A 22,833-nucleotide genomic window follows, 5' to 3' on the forward strand; every position below is an offset into this window, starting at 1 on the left:
CAGTGACCCTCCTTGGAGCCTCATTTTATATCAGTGACCCTCCTTGGCCCCGGCTGATTGGACTGACCCACGTACACTATGAACGATACTCTGATTCAGTAGTTATGTTGGGCTGACCAGAGTCTATCTCCTGGAATTTGGAACAGTCATATGTATAAACTGGATAGTTTATATGCTGTACAGATACACACACAAAGTTTATATATTACACACACGTGCACACATACATATATGGCCAGTGGGTAGTAGACTCACTGGCAATGAAAGGATTTGGGAGCTGAAGGCTGGGGAAGAGAGTAGCCGTTATATGCGCTGCGCATAACAAGCTCACGAAGAAAAAACTGGGAGGAACAGGAGGGAGAAGAACAAGGCGGCAGTGCCTGGGGCTACCCCAGTCCCACCCTTCCAACATTTGGGGGTTCATTTTTCTCTGGTTTCTTGAGACCCCTCCCTGACTTCACCCGAGTGGGTTCCTAGTCCCCGAAATCTCCGCACGAACCATTGAAGCAGTCAGAAATAGCTGTTGGTTTCAACTAGCATTGAGCAGGGCTTTAAAAAAAGCATTTTTAAAAAAGATGTATTTACTTATCTGAGAGAGGGTGCGCACACGCAGGGGAAGTGGGGGCGGGGCGGAGGGAGAGGGACCTCAAGCAGATACCCTGCTGAGCGCTGAGCCAGATGGGACACGGGGGCTCAGTCCCATGATCCTGAGGTCATGACCTGAGCCGAAATCAAGAGTTGGACACTTAACTGACTGAGCCACCCAGGTGTCCCTAACAAACCATTTTAAAGACAGTGCTATGGATGCATACATGCTGCCAGTGGCTGAAACGGTAAGGCAGAGTCCAAACCTCACCCTTTGTGTCTGAGGGGGTCCTTCCTAAAGGAAGATGGGGTCTGCACTTCACCATGCAATGGAAGCAGTATGCCCACTGGCGCAAGATGAACAAACAGGGTAACTTCTAGGAAAAGGCCAAATTCTAAAAGAGTGATCAGTAGAAGGTTAAACTCTAGCAAGAAGATCTCACCACAGCACCCTCTGCAGCTGGGGGCCCCTGGGATGGGGGAGGGAAATGGAAGACCCAGGGGGAAGGGACAAGAACAGGGACTGAGGAAAGGAGGAGAGGAGGCAGGGGAGGCTCTAAGTGTCCAGAGACAAGTATTAAGGCAGGGAGGGACAAGGGAGTCACTGAGGGAACAATAAGGAATGTGGGACCCACACAGGAGGAGGGAAAGGGGAGGGACACCAAGTGCCTGGGGCACAAGGCAGAGAGCAGAGAATGGCTTGAGCAAGAGGAAAAGAGAGAGAAGGAGACACAGAATGAGGAACTACGGAAAAGAGGGAGTCAGGGAAGTTAGAGAGGAATAGTGGAAGAGGCTGGGGAGGGGCAGCCAGAGAGACTCCCTGGTTCTGATGCTTTCTCCTCATCAGTGACCCCTAGTCCATGTCATGGCCTCTCCCCATCTAGATTGTCCTCATTTTCTGATTGGTTTTTTAAAAAAAGAGTTACTAATACCTTCCCTGTCTATCTGACAGGGAAGAAGTCAGGACCAGGGGAAGAACTGTGGAAGGAAACTGCAGCTAGAGAAAACAGCACGTGCAAATGCCCTGAGGCCGGAGGTGTGTGCACTGGAGAGAAGACCAGGGCCACCGGAGTGGAAGGGAGTGGTGTGAGATGGTCCTGGAGGGCTGGGGGCCATGGAGTCCATGTGAAAGATTTTGGTCTTCTGGGGAGGGAGGGGGAGTTGTGGTCAAATTCATAATGTCCTGATTCCTCTTTTCTCATCTGTCCATCTCTGGCATATTCTACTTTACCACCTGCACGTATAAATGCAGCCACACCTCTTTTATTTTTCCTTTTAATTGCTGGGGCCCCATGATGTCAAACTGCTCACCTGTAAAGTCTCTCCCTCTAGTCATCCAAGAACCCCAAGCTCTTACTCAGTCCAAAGGGAACAGATTTTCCTTCCAAATACCCCTCAGAGAGGCTGAGAAAGGCTAGTGAGCTCAGCTGTGCATTGTCACAGCCTCTGGTCACTGTCCAGCACTGTCCCACTCATACAGACACTGTGGACTGCTGAGGGGAGGGGAGGCTCCAGGGTTAAAATCACATTTACCTTGCTCACCCACAGCCTTAGCCTCCAGAGCGCAGTCAGAGGTGCTGGGCCTCAGGTGCACCCACCTGTCCAGCCCAACCCTTCACCACCAGTGCAAGAGCCCCTTGGGAGCCCTTGGTGTCCTTCCTGCTGGGGGACCTCACTAGGATGCTCCTGATCCTTCAAGAAGCTCCCTAGTGTTGACCCTCTCAGGAAGCTGCTCTGTCCCCCAGCACTAGCTCTGCAGACCAAGGGGCAACCGTGGAGGCATTTTTGTCAGGCAACAACAGCTCCCTTACCCGCCAGGCCAACAGACACTACCTGGCCCTACATTCAGGTGACCGACAGCCTATCCCAAGGCCACCTGCTCTCTCCATTTCCACACACAGAAGATGGGAGTTTGTCTTTACTTTTTTTCCTCCTTACTCAGTCACTCATTATTATATTATGAATATAAAAATAATGAAATCAGAAAATATCAATAGAAAAACATTCCATATTTCCTCAACCAATAAAAGACATTTATGTCAGCATGTTTATCACAAACTCACGGTTTCCATGGTTGAACGTGCTCCCTAGAAGTGTGCCTGCTTCATTCCAGAAAGCCTTATAGGATGTGACAGTCCACTGAGTAAGTGGTGGCTCTCGGCCCTGACACTGGGTGTCCCACTGTGAAAAGAGTTTTTATTGTGGAAAACATTTACTCTGAATAAATATTACTGGTATACATCTCCCGAAACTTAATTTTTTTAGAAAATAAAAAATCGTGGACTGCAGATTAATGCCACAATGAGATACTGTATGTCTAGCAGAATGGCTAAAATTAAAACAAATACCAAGTGCTGATGAGAGTGTGGAACAACTGGACTCTCATTCATTGCTGACCTGAGTGCAAAATGGCACAGCCACTTAGAGAAACGATTTTGCAATTCCACATATATATTTACCCTATGACCCCACAATCCCACTCCTAGGAGAAATGAAAACACATGTCCACACAAGTTTTTATAGCAGCTTTATTTGTAATCGCCCCAAACTGGAAGGAATCCAAAGGTTGGTGACCAGATAAACTGAGGTACATCCTTACCATGGAATACTACGCAGCCATCAAAAGGAGCCAACTACTGAAGCACCCAACAACTTGGATGCAGCCCAAGGGCATTATGCTGGAAGAAGCCAAACTCAAATGGATTCCATTCATATGACATTCTGGAAAAGGTAACACCATAGGGAGAGAAAACAGATAGTGGGGGCCGGGGGGGGGGGGGCAGGTAAAACGAAGAGGATTGATTACAAAGGGAAACAGGAAATCGTAGGGTGCTGAAAATAGTCCCTATCTTCATTGTGGTGGGTTACACAACCATAAGTTTTCGTCAAAAACTTATACTAAAACTGTATACCTAAAAAGGGGAGAATCTTACTGGATATAAATCACAAACTCAATAAACCTGATAGGAAAAATTATGTTTGTTTTCCCACTGAGAAAAAGCTCTTTTAAGAACCTTAAATATGTATTTTTTTCATGGTTCCTTTGTCATTGGAATAAGCCATGAAAGCCAGTAGGTTGAATTTGCTTTTCCATTTGAGGGTAAGATGTTTCACTGCCTCTGCCTAAATTAAGACAACTCGTCAGAGTCTCATCAAGAGAAGGTAGTTTTCTCATGACTTTATAGTCCACATAGCCTTGTTTTTAGGGCTACACCTGCCCATAAGAAATCAACGGCCTAAGTCACAGGGAAGGGCTCCAGTCCACCCCCAATCCCGAAGGGGCTTGGGCCTATAATGCCACCTCTTCCAAGCTGGTGGCCAATTTATTATGCTTCCCAAACTGGGAGAAAAAGAAACAGCCTTTGTTTTTTTTTTTTTTTAAGATTTTATTCATTCATCTGAGATGCAGAGATAGAGAGATAGAGAGAGAGAGAGAGAGAGCATGAGCCGGGAGAGAGGCAGAGGGAGAGGGAGAAGCAGGCTCCTCACTGAGCCAGGAGCCCGATGCGGGGCTCGATCCCAGGACCCCGGGATCAGGACCCAAGCCGAAGGCAGACGCTTAACCATCTGAGCCACCCAGGCGCCCAAGAAACAGCCTTTCAACCTGCACATCCCGGTATCCCTCACTCTTCCCAAATGTCAGAGGCCAGGACAGAAAGGCCCCCGGTGCCCATTCTGATTGTACTGGTCAGTGAAGGCGGTATATTGGGGGGCTACACGGCATAAGCCCCCTTCCCTCCATGTGACATCAGGAGACAACTTTGGGTCAGCTACCACAGTCTTGTGAATTTACAATGGAAAAGGCGCACCTCTTGGACCTAGTTTGAAAAAGTGGGAAGGTGTCTGAGGTGGGCGGCAGGGTTAGTTAATAGTTGTGTGGCCCGACTCAGGAAGGAGACATGATGTCTGAGGCCACCACTGTGCCCAGGAATGGACAGCTGTAAGAGACAGGGGTAGGGTGATGTGTAACAGATGGTCTCTCCCACTAACATCTTCCAGGAGCTCTGCTGGTGCACAGTTGTCCCTCATCCCATCCCATCCTCGCCCCAACCCTATAAACTAATAGGGTTATCTTCAAATTACACACGTGGGAAATAGAGCTAAGGAGGGTGGCTGCACGAGGGAAGTCAGGAAGCAGGAGGGCTGGCTCTTGACTCCGGGTCTGACTGCGACTCTTCTATTTGCTCCATTACACGGGGGAACGTCTCCAGTGCCTCGCAGTAGAATGAAGATACTGGAAACGTCCTGGAATTTGTCATTTTAACTTTTATGCTATTGGCAACCTCATTCTTAAATGAAGATTTTGGGTGGGGAAAGTGTTCCTGCATGTCGGTTTTACCAAGGGGAATGGAGGAAAGAGATGCAAACTAAGGAGGGGTTTCAACTTCACCCTGGGGTCAAGGTAACTGTGCAGTAACAAGGTGGACAGACCTAGAGAGAGAGTCAGGCTCACAAGAACATGAGAAGCCAGGGTGAAGGGAATCATCGAGGGTCACAATCAGAGGTCACTTAGGTGTCCCTCCCCACTTGGAAATGTATTCTGTGCTCCCCTTGTTCAGACCTTGGGGGACACTGAGTTGTTTTCCTAAGGGAGTCAGTTCCTTAGTGGGGGCAGCCATGGGGGTGTCGGGCCAGGGTCTCCAGCATCCGTGGCCCCCTGCCCCTCTGGGCTTGGCTTCAGTGATTCCACCCGACATGCTGTGCCTGCTGCTGGCCCCACCACTGCCCGATTTTGGGTCCCCACCTCTTTTTGGCAAGGCATCATTGCTGCAAGGCAGTCTGTTCACCAGCCAGCACAGCCCCTCCTTGGCGGCAGTCGGGGGGTGGGGGTGGGTGTAGGGGTGGCATGCTGTGGCAGGAATTCCACAGCTAATCTCTGTTCCCAGAAGCTCCTCTGGTGCCCTATTGCAGAGCAATGTCCAAGGTCTTCCCTAACTCTCTAGGATGTCCCCAGATGCCTTAGGACTTTAGCTAGCTTCACCTCCCTTCTCAGGGATGCTCAGGGCCCAAGCATAAATAAAAATGATGACTCACCAACTGAATGTTTAGGCCTTTGAATGCTTATTCCCTCCCCTTAAAGGGGGTTATGCAACTGGTGCCCAGAGCAGATGGCCAAGGGGAGCCATGTGCCCTTGGAGACTGTCAAAGAGCAAACGTTTCAAAATGACACCTCTCCCACCGGAGACAGAACCTTTGCTCAAACTCACTCTTTTGCCCAGTACCTAACCATAAATAGTTGTTGAGTCAGCACAACGAGTGAATGTGACCTCTTTTATCTATTTATACAACAGGTTCCTCTACCCAAGTGTCTCACCAGTTTTCTTGACTTTACAAATAGTCGCTTTTCAATGACCTGTGCCAATGGAATGCAGTAGTACAGTCGATCCAGGTCCCCAGCCATGGATATTTGGCTTTGGAAGGAATTTCAATACTTAAATATGGATGTGGGTGTCTCTCTGTACGAATGTGATCCCCAGTGATGGAAGCACTCCTTAGGGGCTAGGAACATCCCTCTCCTGCTCCCAGATGAGCTCGGGGAGGATTTTATCCCACGCCATTTTGTTCTGAACAATACTCCAGCGGTAGACAGATGGTAAAAGGGACTCATTCTTCCCCTCCTTGCATCCATCCCTCTTCCTCTCTCATGCCGCAGCTCTTCCCGCTTAGAGCAGGGGGTCTGTCTCCCCCAACTCTTGAACCTGGGCTGCCCCTGTGTCTTGCTTTGACCAACAGAGTGTGGCAGAAGTCACAGCATACCAGTTTGAGCGTTGGCCTCAAAAAGCCTGGCACACTTGCTCTCTCAGAAACCTGCCACCACCGGAGAGCAAGGCCAGACTAGCTTGCTGAAAGGATGAGGGAGCACATGGGGAGTGTTTAGTCTGGCCCCACTAATCCCAGCCAGCAAGCCAGCCAGCCAGCCTGCACATGGGTAAGCAAGTCTTACCAGGCTCACCCAGGCCTGAAGAACCAGCCAAGTTGAGCCAACCCACAGAATACATGGTGGTTGCTTTAAGCCACTACGTTTTGGGGTGCTTGTTACATAGCAGAAACCCCTTCCTCCTGCCACAGGAAGGTTCGACTACATCACATTCAAACTGCTCTTTGCACTTACAGGTAGAGAGAGAAATGAATTCTTCCTTCTTCTGGTAGTGGAGCTAAATGTGGGCAGGAGACCCTAGAATCCATTTCCCTTTCAACTCTTTCACTGCATAGCCAACCTGAATTTAAAAAATTTTCTTATGAGATCAACAGCAGATACATTGTCAAAGCAAAGCATTTTCTGTCCCAACTCTGTTGTTGAGGGTTCCACCGATAAGAAATAACATAACCAACATTTGACACCACAGCAGACCACAGAGATCAGGAAGAAGTCACATCAATTATTTTACAAAGAGCCCTGTTCAAGCAAGCCATGAAAAAAAAAAAAAACAACTTTTATGGTGAACGCTAAGTTTAATAATCTCTTTATCACATTCCCCCCAAATTTTTCATTATTATCTTCATTTTATTCTGTTTACATCTGTCATATATGTCTCTGTAATACATAGACACAGACCTCTATTTGCCATACATTTCTACCACTTAACTGTCTTTGGATCAATATCGAATGTAGGGATCAGGGTGGGAAAGAATACCACCTTTTTCTGAAAGTAGATTCTTATGGATTTATTTAGCACCTTTTATTGAAGGAGCTCAAGATACTTAAACATTCACTGTAACATCCTTTTGTTTTCTCTGGGTAAGTGTCAAAAATGATCACTAGTGCTTTTTTATAGAAAGAAATATGAAAGCACAGAAAGGTGAAAGTAGTATCATGAGATGATGATACTCACGGTAGAGACTCGGGTCTTTAGCTTTAGTATTCTACTCTGTGAACCACATTTTGTCTGTTTAATACACTCCATATCAAAAGGTATAGTGGTTTCTTCCATTTTTATGACATCTCTCTTTGGATGGATGTTAACTAAATGGGCAGAACAGACAGTAAATTCCCACAAACTAATCATCCCAGCAGTGCAGTTACTTCCTGCAGCTTTTTATGTAAGCTAAGAAGTCCCATAAATTATAGAGCTACCCTCTGCTTCTCCGTTAAAAATTATAATTGAGGGGCACCTGGGCAGCTCAGTCGGTTAAGCATCCGACTCTTGATTTCGGCTCGGGTCGTGATCTCAGGGTGGTGAGATGGAGCCCTGAGTCGGGCTCTGCACTGGGTGTGGAGCCTGCTTAAGATTCTCTTTCCCTCTCCCTCCCTCCACCCCTCCAATCATGCTCTCTCTCTCTCAAAAAAAAAAAAAAGTCACAATTGACTGCTACTATTCCAGCATTTCCAAGAGATCTGCAACCAGTAAGGAGAAACCAGTGACCAATGGTCATTCCTTCAGCTGGACACCTTTGGCCATTTAAGTCTGGACACTGACCACTATTAGCACTCTTAAAACCTACCAGATCCACAAAATTAATTTTAATCTCCTTAGATATTTTAACTTTTTTTTGGTATATGAGAATACTCACTGACCACAACAGATGGAAGAACCCAGGTACTTCCTTTCAATCTGACTCAACGCTGTGTGTTTCCTCACAAGCGGGCTGATCTAAGAGAAAAGTATCTCTGTGATAAGTTTTCTTAAATTCACAATATGAGGATTTGGTTTTTAAATAAGATGCTTTGGAAAATAGCAGAAATGTCTACCATTTCTACAAGGCTAAATTACAGATGCACAATTATTTAGGACGAAAATAGGGTCTACGGCCTAAACACACTTATGCACTTCTTATCTAGAAAAAGAAAACACAAATTAACATTTCAGCTTTATCCCTTCTTTCTTTTTTTAAGATTTTATTTATTTACTTATTTGAGAGAGAGAGAGAGAGCAGGGGGAAGGGCAGAGGGAGAGAGGGAATTCCAAGCAGAGTCAGAGACCCTGAGATCATGACCTGAGTGGGAACCAAGAGTGGGATGCTTAACTGACTGAGCCACCAGGTGCCCCATCCCTTCTTTCTTGAATTTCCCTGGCAGCTGCTTTTCACCCTGTACTCAGGCTGTCCTGTGTCCTATTCATTTCTCACGTATTTTTGAGAGAGACATCAAGAATAAGAATGCCGAGCTGCAGCAACTTGGATTTTAGAGATTTAGTTACCAAAGTACCTGATTGCCTCTGCTGGAATGAGTAAATACCTTCACCTCAGGGGTCAGCCATTTTTGGGGTGAGGGAAAGAAGGACACATTACAGCTTAGTTCTGCCTGTGGATTGACAGAAACTTAAAAACATTCAGGGGGAAAGCAGGGTTTCCCTTTTTTCTTCCTTTAAGAAAAAAAAAAAACCAGAACACAGAAAATTTTGCAAAGACGAAGATCCTCTCCACTTGCTCCTGAGCCTCCCTCTAGGCTTCACAGTCCTGGCCTTTTCACCAAAAGTGCTTAGTACAGACCTCCCTGCCTACCCCGCCCCCCAAAAAACCCATCACCAAAACACAGGCAACCTACTTTCAAGAAGGGGTGCAAAAGAAAATATATAAAGACCAGCACCCTTAGGAGAATTTTCAAGAGGACCCTTACAGAGTAAAAACAAAAGGGGGTTAGAGTATCAAGAAAAATGTTAAGGAAATGAAATACAAATATAAGGGGAAAAAACGGACCCAAAGAGAACAGAACAATCACTAAAACAGATGCCATAAAGAGACAAACTACTGATGAAATGATAATGGGGAACAGGAGGGGACGGAGGAAAACCCTAAAAGGAGGTAAAAAGTGGAGCGTCGTGTACCTGTGTCATCAGATGATACGTGACTGTGGGTATCAGTAAATGGTCATAACAACTGCAGGTTTTTAAAAAAGTGCCCGATTCTACATAAAGAGCAAGAAGGTGGGCGCTGAACGTCATGTCATTCGACGCGGACGTACCGAAGGGAGGGCCGTCAGGGAGCAGATCCGGGCCACCGCCCCGCCCAGGCGCAGGAGCGCGCTCTCCCCAGGCCCCGCCCAGGCGCAGGTGCGAGCCCCACCCCCCGGCCCCGCCCAGGCGCAGGTGCCCCTGGCCCCCGAGCGGGGTAGAGACCCGGCCCCTGTGGGGCCCGCGGAGGCCAGGCTGGAGACTCAGAGGTCGGCGCCCGCCCCCAGGCAAGGCGGCTCCGAGGGGCGCCGAGAGCCGCTGCGGGTCCCCCGCCGCTCAGCGCCGTGCCCCTGTAGCGCCGGCCTCGGCCTCCCCCTGCTCCTGCACCGGCCGCGAGGCCTTATCGGGCCCAGGGGCGCCGCGCTCCTGCAGCCCCCCGCCCAGGCGCGCGTCCAGGCCCGCGCACGGGTCCGGGAAGCGCGACCCGAGTCCGGCGAACGAGTCGCAGCGCGGCGGGCTCTCCTCCTGCACCGGGCGGCCCACCGGCTCCCCCGCGCCGCTGCCCGGCCCTGCCGGGCCCTCCTGGGAGTTCTGGCTGACGTAGACCACGATGATGTCGCCCTTGAAGTTCATCACCTGCCCGCTGGAAATAAACGTGGAGTTACTGTTTCCAGTCACATTTCCTACAAGGGGAGAGGAAGAGAGAACACGCAGAAGGTGAGTCATCAATTCTTGATGAGAACTCGGTCTTGTGAGAGGGAAGTTTCCCAAGGAAACAGGCTGTTCTAGCAGCGGCCTCCCCTCACCGACACCGTCTCTAGAGTGCATCGGACACTCCCACTGGTTCCTTCATTTGTCAGCTCACCAGGACCGACTGAGGCAGAGGAAGGAGGGAGAGAGAAGGCAAAAGAGAAGCAAGACTACGGGCCATGCTCCAGTTTCGTCATCTGCCACATGGGACTCAGGATACCGGCAGGAGAGCACATCAGGTGTTAGACTGTAACAGGTGCAGCCGTTACCTGGGAAAGGGTGTGCGTGCGGGAGATCCACAGGCTGCAAACAGCCAGTGGCCTGGCTGTGGCCAAATGCGTCAGTAAGGGAACGCACCTCTGGAGGGAAGGTCGTTGCCTGATAGGACCCTGGAGCCCACCAGCTCAGCCTCCCCGGTGACCACATTGTCACACCTTTGTACCTTCCACGGAGGTCCCTAATAGTTCAGCCCTGGAGGGCCATGGGTCCACCCAGGCTCAGTATTTAGCAGAGGTTAAATCAATTTCCTTAACACCTTTAACTCCTGGAACAAAAGAGATTCATTAAGACTAAAGTGGAAAAAAGAAATCCTATAAATCACTCTTTCCTTCTGAACCCTGAGGGTGATTTGTCCCTAGGGGGTCTACCATCACTTCTTTGTGGGTGACTAGATTTGACCAGTCTTGAACTGATGAGCCTTTTGGGAAACAAATAGAAAATTCAACAAGTGTTAGGAAACTTGCTACCCTTACTACTCTTCTATTTTAAAAATTGATACTCTAGAAATGTCCCAGGTGAAAATAAATGCCATAAACCAAGCAGATGCAGAAATGTCCCAACACTCAGTATCAGAAACAGAATCTTTCATTCTGGCGAGAAGAGATGAACATCAAAATGGCTCTTCACTGTTAACTTCATCTTTTTTTCTCATCTACTGTGACCCAGCTTCGTAATAATTTATACAAATTAACTTTCTATCACCACTCCACAAGAAGAGATTTTTCCCAAGTTTGGAAGGCATGTTTTGGATGGTCTGACTAAAATACCAACAGCCTACAGGAAATCCCATTGGGGAGCCTTCCCTCCACCCACAAAGTACCTTCAGAGAAGCTGAGATGGAGGCCCAGTGACCCAGGAAACTATAAGGATTTCAAATGAAAACAGATTTCAAGTGTGAGCAACAAATCAAAAAGATTTATGACTCATGCTATTTCTCTCATAGGCAGTTGTATGGGGTATATTTCAAGATGGTGGTGGGGATTTATTTGCCTAATGACCCCCCACCCAAGCAACAAGGGGGAGGCCAGCTAGTGTTTCCATTCACCAACTAGCTGGATCACTCCATGGCCTCTGAAATATACCAACAGGTGCTCCTAACATACGGTGTACTCTACGCTAGGAGTCTACTTACTAGTATGTCTATGCCTTCCTTCTCCCACCAGTTACCGAGTTAGTTCTCAGTTCTGTTTTTACCAGTTGAACTCATTAGGAAATCTAATTAACTATATATTTTGTAAAGTGGTGAAATGTAAGTGATAAAGAAGGGGAACTTTCTGTAAAAACTCAAGTGAATGCAAGACCCAAATAAAAGTGAGTCACACTCAACGCAAAACAAAAGACAACATCCACAAACGGCTGAACTGGTAGGTAAGGAGACATGGGCAAGAGAACTGTTGAAAAAAGATACAAAACACATGAAAAGGGCAGAAGGATCTTGGACTCACATCTGCTTTGCAAATGTCTACAATTTCTCATGCCACACTAGAGACAGAGAGAGTGGAAATTAAGATCACGAGGTTAATGTAAAAAAAACTATCATCAGCCAACACATATGGCCCTTTACTAAAAATAATCCTTGTAAATGTTAAGTTATGTTTTAAGTTTAAAAAGATGCCCAAGATATGGGCTTGTAAATGACTCCTCCAAGTAACTCAGCAACTACTGACCCAGTGCTGGTACGGGGGCCTCTCCTGTGGCGGCAGCAGGAGTGAGACCGTGACACGGAAGTCCTCCCAGTGGAGAGATCACTAGTTAACAGAAGTCAAAGCAAGAGGGGCGCCTGGGTGGCTCAGTCGGTTGAGCATCTGCCTTCGGCTCAGGTCCATGATCGCAGGGTCCTGGGATCGAGCCCCACATCGAGCCCCGCATCGGGCTCCCTGCTCCGCGGGGAGCCTGCTTCTCCCTCTCCCACTCCCCCTGCTTGTGTTCCCTCTCTCGCTGTGTCTCTCTCTCTGAAATAAATAAATAAAATCTTAAAAAAAGAAAAAGTCAAATTGAGAAATTAACAGTATGAAGGAAGATACCATCAACATTCTATTCTAATTTAAATACACCATGTTTGTTTAATAAAAGCGATTTAAAAAGCTGTTTAAAAGTATGATTTTCTCAGTCTATTATTAAAACATCAGTGACTGCTGGTTCTGTTGATCTCAGTAGAATAATGGAGAGCTAGCAGAGGGCATCACTAGCCCCTGTGTGATTGACTTATGGCTTTGAATTTAATCTCCCATCTTCTTCGTCCTCTTCATACGGAGACTTATCTACTGATGTCATGGTATATACGACTTCTCCCTCATTTTAAATTTTATTTCCCAACAAATCATCCTCATTAATCCACACACTGTTGTTTACCTTCTTCCTGGTCAGAATCTTCAGTTTGTCTGAGCTCAAGTCAAAGCCCATTTTTTCTTATCATCTTGCACATCAAGATCTTGTTTAATTATTCACATTAAGAATTTCATCCCATGCCAATTTACCTCGGGGCAAACAATATCTTTGCTATATCCCATAGGATCTATATTCCTTTTTTCCATCTAAAATGGAACTCAAATCCTTTTGCCTAAGATATATTTGAACATTTCAGGATGCTCTGACTCAGACTGGATCAAGAATATTATTCTTTTGGGGGTGGGGGAGGGACAGAATGGGGGGTGGACAAGAACAAGGCCTTTAATTTCCTGATAACTGGGATGTAAAGAAAAGGTATCTAGAAAGAGTATAAGATTCTAAAGCAATTTTATTCTTCACATTTTTTCTTTCTTTTTTTTTTTTTACTCAAGTTACCATTAATGACAAAAACCACCTTTGATCAAGTCCAAGCCCATTCTGTACATGCCGACTTTTATGAGAGTAGTAAACTGGTACAGACTGAACTTCCTTAAAAAGCTCTACTGATCTGCCAATGACATAAGTGGCTACAGAGCTGTCTTCATGGGCACATGACCCTCAGAAGGCCATGCTTGATTAAATGCTCTGCTGTCATCGTCTTGGATTTCTTATTAATTTTTGCACATGGACACCTCGTGTTTTCATCTTTCACTGGGCTCTGGAAATGATGTAGTGGGTCCTGAGCAGCAGGCAGCTCTTGGGAGTATTGCTCTGGGTTCTTCCCCCACACCAATGCTTTAATTCAGTGTCACTCTTTTTGGAGGTAACCTCTTATAAGTTGGATATCTTTCAGTATCGCGGAAGTGTTTGTGAATCTGATTTTCTGTACTGATAAAGAACTCAATGTTTGGGAAGACACTGAGTCCCAGAGGCTACGTACGGTGCCACGACAACACGGATCCTATGATATGTTTCCCTGATGTTCAAAGCCACTTGTCATTTGTTGGGAAACGTTCGACACCAACTTTCTGATATAGCACTGAGGCTCGTCCCTTTAAGAAAAAGTCTAGTGATGGTATCAATGATACCTTTGTTGCTTTGCCTATAGTCTAGAGTCTTGGTTTCTTTAAAGTGGAATGAGAACCAAGCCACCTGCCAAGCAGTCTAAGCGCAGAATCCTACTAGAGTTGTCTTCCCTCAACGTTCACAGCTGTCTCAACCACCTCAGCTTCAACAGCAAAAAGATTTTAGCAGCTCATTCTTTGAATAGTCCCAAAGCACTGAACGGCTTTCACAGAAACAGTTCTCATGCTTTTCAAACTCACTTCTTTTTACCAGCTCACCAGTTTTAACAGGATCAACTCACAGTCTCGGGACAGGGAACACCCATGGATTTAGTACGCACAGCCATTCACCAAGTGGGAGCAGAAGGGCCTGGCTGTTCTAGAGGGATCCATTAGGTGTGAGTAATCAGTGTACTGTGGGCTTCCTCTACAGAGGGAGAGAAGAATGTGTGCTAATCTATGGTTAGGTGCGCACTCATTATAGTAACAACAGTAATGGAAACAACGCCCCAAATCCAGAATTTATTGAGTGCTCCCTCCACGCCGGGCTGGCTGCATTGCCAACACCAGCTCGCAGCTACTTTGCATGGGAGCATTCCAGGCTGGCTTCTTTCTCCCCTCTCTGCCTTAAGGAGGGAAACTGTCAAAGAGCCTTCTTTTTTCATGGCTTGTCTTAATGCAGACTCACCTGCCAGTCATCTAATGATGTCAACGTCATCCTGATTTTGTGGTCTCTGAAGAGCAGAAGGTGCTCTCTGCTGACTAAAGGGATGAGGTTTCAGTCCAGGAGGGTAAGAAGTGGGGAGAGAGAGAGGAGAGAGCAGGGGTCTGGAAGCTCTGGTCTGGTCCTACTCGGCCCTCGCTAGCTGTGGGATTTGGGACAAGCCACCTAACAACCTCTCCAGATTTCGGTCTGCTCGTTTGTGAAATGCGAATCAAGTTTCAAGTGCTGCTAGCCTGGCGGGTGGAGCCACACAGAGTAGCACACAATACCTGTTAAATGAAAGAAGAAATGAATGAATGAGCACCCGCAGGATGGCGTAAGGGCCAAACAAGGATGGATTTGAAAATGCTCGGGGAATCGCAGGGAATCAGTCACAGGGACGCTGATGGCATTACTACTCCCGGCAGGTGGCCCTCCCAGGGAGAGAGATGGGGGGAATGTGCTGGGCAGTAATGTCATTTTTCCATCCGTGTCTTGTTGGAGGATCTCAACATGTCTTAAAGACAGAGAGGGCACTTTCCTCCAGAAATCTAACCAACTTTTGTTTTCTTTGCCAAACTAAATCATCATTATGACTGTCACTGGTCTGAACACTCGTCTATATCGTTCTGCACTAAACCCCCATAGTCTTGTTCTCCTCACACCGGTCAGTGATGACTTGCCTGTAGCACAGGGTTTAGAATGAGTTGGTAATATCCTTCTCCTGTAATACACACAAGTCCTGAATTGTCCTTCTCAATAGCAAATAATTCCTTATGATGTGCTACCTTTTAGGACAGAAGGGTGTTATAGGGTTATGCAAGTAGACCAGAGAGGGCAAGTCAGTGGGTCCCCATGTCAGCAAGCTGCATGACTGTGTGGGTGCTGTAGGGCCTCCTTTTGGGCATGGCTGGATAGCTTCTATAGTTGATATCTGCCCCAAAGGGGTAACTCTTTCCACTGAGGGCCAAGGAAGCCCCAGATTGTTCTGCTGTTGGTGGCGGGGGTGGGGGGGGGGCAGGCGGAAGCCCTTGTTGGTAGCTGGTAAGGGGAAATATGAAAAGAGAAGGAGCGTGTAGATAAGGCTTATCCAAGATGCCTTACAAAGGCCTGAGACTTTTAGTCTATTCAGCCTCCAGGAATACAAGGCAAAGCAAGGGCCCGTCACTACCCCTTCCTTCTCTTCCTCGGCTGCCCTTCTGACACCTTTCCCCTGCTAGGCTGTCCCTGGCATTGATCTTAACTTTACTGTCACTTGAGAAAAAAGATAGGGTTGGAGGTATTGAAGGAAAGAACTTTCCTCACAAAAGAACCAGGGATAGTGAAAATAGTACCTTCTGGAGACAGCTGGTGGAAGGGAGGTGACCCATAGGCCAAGGTAGCCATCCCTTACTGCACAGACCCTAGCGTCCCTGCCCATGGAATCTTCTGGGCCTGGCCTGGCCACAGCCCCTCGCTCAGCCAGAGTAGTCAGCTATCCCAGACCCTTATTCTGCAGCACACTGGAGAGTCTCCAACACACAGTGAACAAAGGAAATCAATATTGATGGCGCCAATTTAATAGCAGCAGAACAGTGGCTTAAGGGACAGCCTCACAATCAGATGATCAGGAGGTCAAAATAGTCTCCTCATCTCTCAACACGAGGTGACTGGGACTTGTATTTGAAGCTACCTAAAAGTGGGATTTGAGAGCCAGAATGACAGGAGGATTTTTCCTAAATTAGAGAAAGTTTGAAGAATTTCTAACATTTAAAATGGGTTGGTTGGGTTAACATTAATATTTAATGTGACTTAACTAACAAAATCTTCAGGTAACTTGAGACAGTTAAAAATAGCATTGAAGTCAACAGAAACAATGGACAAATGAAGTGTCTCATCCTAACCAGAAAGATGTCTACACTTTGCTCAGTCCATGCTTGACATGGCGGCTCCATGGAATCTCTCTTTCTTGGGCAGAGAAAAACAAGCTTTGTTTTAAGAACTCAGTCTCTGCAGAATTCACATTTTTAAGCAAGGTAATACACACTTCCCAAAAGCTTATTATGTTGTTTAAAATGCATAACGTATGAATATTAAATCACAAGAACTATAGCAAATAATACCACCCAATTGTCATGTAGATTTTCTCCCAAGGAACAGAACTAAAAATATACACAAATACACTCAAACTACCCAGGCTACATAGAGTTCTTTTGGAATTTTTTAAAAACTTATATTTAACCCATATGCTTCTCATGTGATTTTCCTTTTTATGGAAATGCAAGCTCTGTTTTAGGCATTTGGAAGAAACTGAGTATATGATGATGATAAGGGAAGGGAAGCAGTATTTAATAGTTCCATTCTGAATCATGCTTGAAAGTTACTTAGAATGGCTTACGAATGAAACTCTTCCAAAATGAGCCCCATTAGAACAGAGAGAAAGTAAGCAGGACTGAATTAAAGTATACAGTAACCAAGTTTTTCATATACTTTGAAAAAAATGCATTGACTTTTAGTATCAATGAATATTGCCAACCAACCAAATAATAAAATATCATTTTTAACTTACAGGGTCAATGAGCTAATACTTGCCCTTGCCGTCCTTAGCTAAAAGCGAAACACGAGCTAGTGGATGGCATTCCAACCAGAAAGAAAAGAGAGTTAAAACTAGATAGAGTGTTGTCCATTGCTTGCGGCAGGGGGAGGGAAAGGGAAGAAAATTAAGGTAGGAGAAGCTTTATCTGTCTTTTCGGGATGGAAACGGATGGTCAAAAATAGTCATTTCAAGAGAGGGGGACCCAGGGATGGGAGACTGAGGCTGGGGAGAAACGGGGTCAGGCAGGTGCCCTTCAACCTCCAGTGCCCTGGGCTCCCACGAATCGGCCTTGGTGTGTCACTGCCATTTGGATGAACCAGCTCACCTTGCCTCCTCTACCCAGGACACTGAGGTCGGTCCAGGACAGCTCAGGCCAGTCCTTCCATCCTCTGCTTGGCCTCCAGCTCCCAGAACAGACTGAAAATGTGGGAGGCTGAGAGTGACTTTAGGGAACAAACAGGGGGGTACGGTCTCCCGTTCCTCTAGTTACTCATGACTGGCTGAATGGATGACCTTCACACCCTGTGACTAAGCCGCCTCGGGAGATACTGGAAAGATCAGGTGTGGCAAAGGTCATGGAAATCCCCACTGAATGGGGTGCTACCTAGAGCCCGCTTGTAGATAAAGGGGTGTGCCTGCCGGGCTCAGTAACAAAGACGGAAAGTGCACAGAACGGCGGGGGGGGGGGGGGCGGGGAGGGTGGCCGCTCGGCCAGCACAGCTGCCCTCCCTGGTTCCAAAGTAGCACTGGAGCTGTGACTTGAAGGACAGGAGGAAGGAGCGCTCTGGAAAAGGGGACAGTGTGGGGACAGGGTGGCTCACACTAGCAGAAGCACATGACAGACAGAAGAGGCAAGTGAGAGGTGTCTGTAGTGAAAGGGGCTGGCTTTGGCCAAAACTTAGGTTGGGGGGGGTTGGGGGAGAGAAGGCCACGGGGTGGCAGGTGGGGGGGTGGGGGTGCGGAAGGGGTGGCAAGCGGGCTGGGGGTGGGGCGGCAGGGGGCCCAAGGCCTTGCTGTCTCAAGTTACTGATTTCTTCAGTTGTCCATTCCCTGACCTCAATCTCTACTCGTTTTGCTGGTTTTCCCAAGTCTCCGGGGCTCAACAGACCCTCAATAAAGATATGATAGAAAAACAAATATGTAGTTGCTGTTCATTAATAACCGCCGTGGACCCTGTAAATAAACAACTGTTTCCAGCTCCGGAAGCGGCCGAAGCAAGAAAGTGATTTCAGGAGCCAAAAGCAAGTCCCCAGCCACTGTAGACGCATTAGTTGTAAGAAGTGATTCTTTCACATGAACTAATTTTCAGGACACAGTGAGAATTCTCCAAACTCCAGGTGAAAGGATTTGTAACCAAGGGCGCCACCATTATGTCATCAGGATAGTAATTTAAGATGTAAATTAAGAAATGGTTTTATAAGACATAACCAAATATATGTTTTTCCCGTATTGGTCTTTGCTAATAATTCTCACCGTTCTTGAAGGGTTATAACATTGCTAGAATAACCTTAACGTTGGATATTATTTTCAAAAATTACACTTGTAGAATTGTTTGAAGAACCATCATTCTCTTCAAAGGGATGCTGAGAGCAAAGGAGATACTCGTCCTTACTGAGGAAGTGCCCAATCATGTCATTTTCCCAGAAACCACTTGATTTGGTTGTGTGTGTGTGTGTGTTTTAAATACCCACAAATAAAAATCTAAAACCTTGGGCGCCTGGGTGGCTCAGATGGTTAGGCGTCTGCCTTCGGCCCAGGTCATGATCCCAGGGTCCCGGGATCGAGTCCCGCATCGGGCTCCCTGCTCCTTGGGAGCCTGCTTCTCCCTCTGCTTCTCTCTCTCTCTCTCTCTCTCCCTCCCTCTCTCTCTCTCCTCCTCTGTCTTTCATGAATAAATAAATAAAATCTTAAAAAAAAATCTAAAACCTAATCAAAAAGGCCACCTCTTTCAAGTCCCCAAGAGCAACAGTGGCTTTCAGGAGATCAAATAGGATTAGACTCCTTCTGATCTTTCACCCAAGCTCCATCCTCTTTTACACATTTATAGAACATAAATAATGACGATCTTTAAAAAAAAAAAAAAAAGCAATAATGAGAAAGAGCTATTTTGACCAGACACCAGAAGGCCTGTTCATGTAGAAGTAATTATGGAGAGAAGAGCAAAGCCTCAAAAATCAGTCTGGCTGCCGCTTCTCCTGGGGCGAGAATGAATTTGGCCCTCTAACTGGCACCCACAGGCAGACTCTCCACGGACAGTTTGCATGGCGAAGCACCAGATGAAGAGAGAAAGCAGTGTGAACTTCCTACAAATTAGCACCATTTAGTTGATGACACACTTTTTTTTTTTCTTTTTTTAGTGCTGGAGAGATAAATGGTAATGAAAACCAGACTAGGGCACCGAGATCTGGCTTTTGGCTTCAGGACACTAAGGAAAAAAAAAATATCTCTTTAAATTTGGCCAGCTCTTTTCTTCCAACAGCTGCTGACGTTTTCACACAGTGGCAAACATCACCTTCCTGGAGTCCCTAATGGAAAAACTGGTCTGCCCCTGGCCGTGGTACCAGGACACCGTCACTGCCACACTCAGCTCGGGTCTCTCCATGCCCCCCCCAGCCCCCAAAACTCGTGTTCTGTATGTCTCTATGACCAACAGGAAGAAAATTAACCACTAAAAAAAAAAAAAAGAAATGGAATTATACAAAGGAAGAAGAGAACCAAACTTTTAGTTATGGAAATTCCTTAAAATCTTAAATGTGGAGGTCTTCGGAAGGAAAAACATCAGTTCTTTGAAAAATATCCCCCAACGTATCTCCTTTCAGTCTGACTGAGAACGGATGTTACAGAATTTACACATCAGTGAATTTGTATAGTTGCAGCAAAACCACAAAGCTTGGAAGACAGATGAAAGTACATTGTTCTACCAAATAAGCCAGGAGCCATCAGCAACATGAGGCAGGAGGGTCTCTGTGTTTAGGGCAGGATCTAGCTACCTCAGGGTTATAAAATAATTCAAACAGCAGCTGCTAGCACTACTTGCTGTCTAAATAGAGAGGCAGGAACGAAAAAGAAAAGGCATCCCAGGATAAAGGAGGTCCACGAATGGGCTTTTTTCTTTTTTCTTTTTGAGGGTAGGAGGATTCTGTGAAACCCCTTAAATAGCATATATCCATATATTCGTTTTTCTGGAGAGAGCATCTACAGCTGTCAGAAGATTCTCAAAGAGATCCCCGACCCCCCCCCATGTGGTGAACAGTACCCAGAGCCCTCACCGTCAGCAGCAGATTTCCTTCTAACTACATCATCAAACAGATGGTGTTTTACCCTTGTGAAAAAAAAAGTTATAATATTATAATTGGTGGGCTATTCATGCTCAAGCAGTGCTGCAGCGATAAATCTCTATAATGATTTTAAATTGTAAAATGATCCTCCTGGTTCCATAAATATATCATATGCAGCAGTTGTAAAAGGGGCTTCTCATATAAAGCATCAAAGGACAGCTTTAGTGCGTCATTAATTTGGTATAGAACCAACAAGCTACTCTGAATAAATATTAATTAATTAAGGATTAACTAAACAGTGTTGTTTGTCCCCCTGACAACTATAAAAGCTTTCTCAGGGGAGATGTGAGGTAGAGGCTGCTTTAAAGACAAAAACAAAACCCAGAGATCTGAGAGAATGCCTCAATGACAGGCGATCCTGAGATCGATGTGGACGTTGCCTCCAGGCAGTCAGTGCTGGGCGCGGGGCACGTGGAAGCCAAGAGACAGCCCCCCGGGTGGGGACAGGGGGCACAACCCACAGCCTCAGCGTGGGGACTGAATCAAAACCCACCCTGCCGAAAGGCCTATCAGGAGACCAGTTTCGAGTGGCATACTCGCCATGTTAGCATCCTTCTTCCCCAAACGGTCTGTGCCCCTTGCCTCCAGACACTGCACCAGGAACAGGCCTCTCTGCTCAGAAGCAAGAGAGAGCAGAACATCACTTACCAGACGCAGGTGGCTGGTCACTGGAGGCGCTTCCAGACCCAGGGCCCCCCCTCATGGAGCCGGGAAGCCTTCGGTCAGCCCCATAGGCGGGCTGGCCGGCCCCGGCGGCAGCATCTTCAGGCGCAAGGCCCATGCCATAGGCACACTGGGGCAAGGGTCCGCTTTGCGGTGAAGCCGTGAGGGGTTCCCGGGCCTCCCCAGGCGGGTTCCCACAGTTTGCACAGCCCTCTGCCGAGCTGCCGCTGGCTGCCCAGTGGGGGCAATGGCCACCCTCCACTTCTTTTTGCAAGTCCTTTTCGGAAGCCGTGGGAATCCAATCAGTCCTGCATGGGGGCTCAGCGAAGTGGCAGCTTTCAGAATCGGCCAGGCTCTCTGTCCCAGTGAAGCACTGGCTTAAACTGTCATTCTCCCCCACCTCCAGGGGCTCAGGGAAAGGGGGTGTGGACTTGCTCCCAGGCTGAGTGAGGAACAGCAAAGAGTCTGGGGTCTGGGAGGGCCTGTCCACATACTCGTCTTCCATGGGACTATGCTGGAAGGGGTCCCCCTCGAGCTCGCTGACCAAGGGGAGCATCCTGGCACTGGGCCCGCCGCCTGCACACGCACCCTCGCAGACACCACCACCGTCTGGACAGCACATATCTTCAGAGAACATCTTCTCTTCCAGAGTCAGCAGTAGGACACCTTCACAAATTTCACGCTGACTAGAGGCTTCCATGTGAGTGTTGCTAAAATTGTTGCCCGAGGACTCCTGCTGATGTAAATTCAGAAGGCAGAAGTATTAATACCCAGAGTTATTATAACATGTTTCTGCCGAACATGGCTGAAAATGGCTCAGAATAATTATTTCCACCATAACAAGGACATAACAAACACTCATTATGGCACTTTATTTGTGTTATTTACGATTACAGAGGGGGGAGAACCCTAAAATGGAATATGGGAACCACAGAGTCAAACTGCATTTCAAACGAATAGCATGTTTACACTAAAGCAAAGCGAAGTGCTAACTCAAGTAACTTTAGAACACAGTACTTTGTCCGTATACACTCAATCTAAATAAAAAAAATTACCGTAAACAAATAAGGAACTCTAGTTAGTAGCTTTGTTTTCTCTGTAGTACAGTTTAATAATTCTGAAAGTACTTTCTCTGTATTCTGGCATTGAGCAAACGAGTAAACATATTGAGAATAATAGGAGTCAGGCTTCGTCCTGTTGGAGAAGAAAAGATTCAAGTCCAGGGTGGGGAAAGACCCAATGAATCCTGTGGTGTTGGGACTGGAACTGGAAGCATCAGAATGAACTCACGGTTTAAAATGTATATTCTTTATACCACAGACAATAGATCTAAGGGACATAATGGGATAATCAAAGACATTTTTAATATCACATGTGGATCAGATAATAGTTTGTACCACAATTACATTTCTTGATTTTGATAAATGTACTATGGTTATATAAGAGAATGTGCTTGTTCTCAAGAAAATCACACTGAAGTATTTAAGGGTACAGGAGCGTGATGTCAGCCAATCACTCTAAAATGGTCCATGAATAAACACACACATAATACACACTTACAGAGAGCAAATGATAATGCAATGTGATAAAGCGTAAGCAGTTGGTGGGTCTGAGTTTAGCGTGCGTGGGAGTTTTTTGTTTTGTTTTGTTTTTTTGTTTTGTTTTTTTTTGGTACTATTCTCACTGCTTTTCTATAATTTTGATTATATCAAAATGA

At 46.6% G+C, this 22,833-nt stretch overlaps 1 protein-coding gene across 8 annotated transcripts in view; it reads right to left on the bottom strand.

The window, feature by feature from the left end:
* Window positions 1-3,946: 3,946 nt before the first annotated feature.
* Window positions 3,947-22,833, bottom strand: part of TNFRSF11A (TNF receptor superfamily member 11a) — a 57,157-nt gene continuing 38,270 nt past the window's right edge. For 5 of the 8 annotated variants that reach the window (XM_025886851.2, XM_073898086.1, XM_025886854.2 and 2 more), the window contains 2 exons: window positions 21,102-21,852; window positions 3,947-10,099 (listed from right to left, as the gene is read on the bottom strand). In XM_025886851.2, the coding sequence (XP_025742636.1) occupies window positions 9,753-10,099; window positions 21,102-21,852 (1,098 nt within the window). In that variant the 3' untranslated portion in view covers window positions 3,947-9,752. Of the gene's footprint in view, window positions 10,100-13,084; window positions 14,831-17,251; window positions 17,533-21,101; window positions 21,853-22,833 lie in introns of those variants that run through there. The other 3 variants (XM_025886852.2, XM_073898088.1, XM_073898087.1) reach the window with 3 other exon arrangements.

This window comes from Callorhinus ursinus, unplaced genomic scaffold (genome assembly GCF_003265705.2).
Source record: "Callorhinus ursinus isolate GAN/ISIS: 27379988/994484 unplaced genomic scaffold, GSC_fseal_2.0 scaffold11, whole genome shotgun sequence".
In the NCBI taxonomy this organism is placed as follows: Eukaryota; Metazoa; Chordata; class Mammalia; order Carnivora; family Otariidae; genus Callorhinus; species Callorhinus ursinus.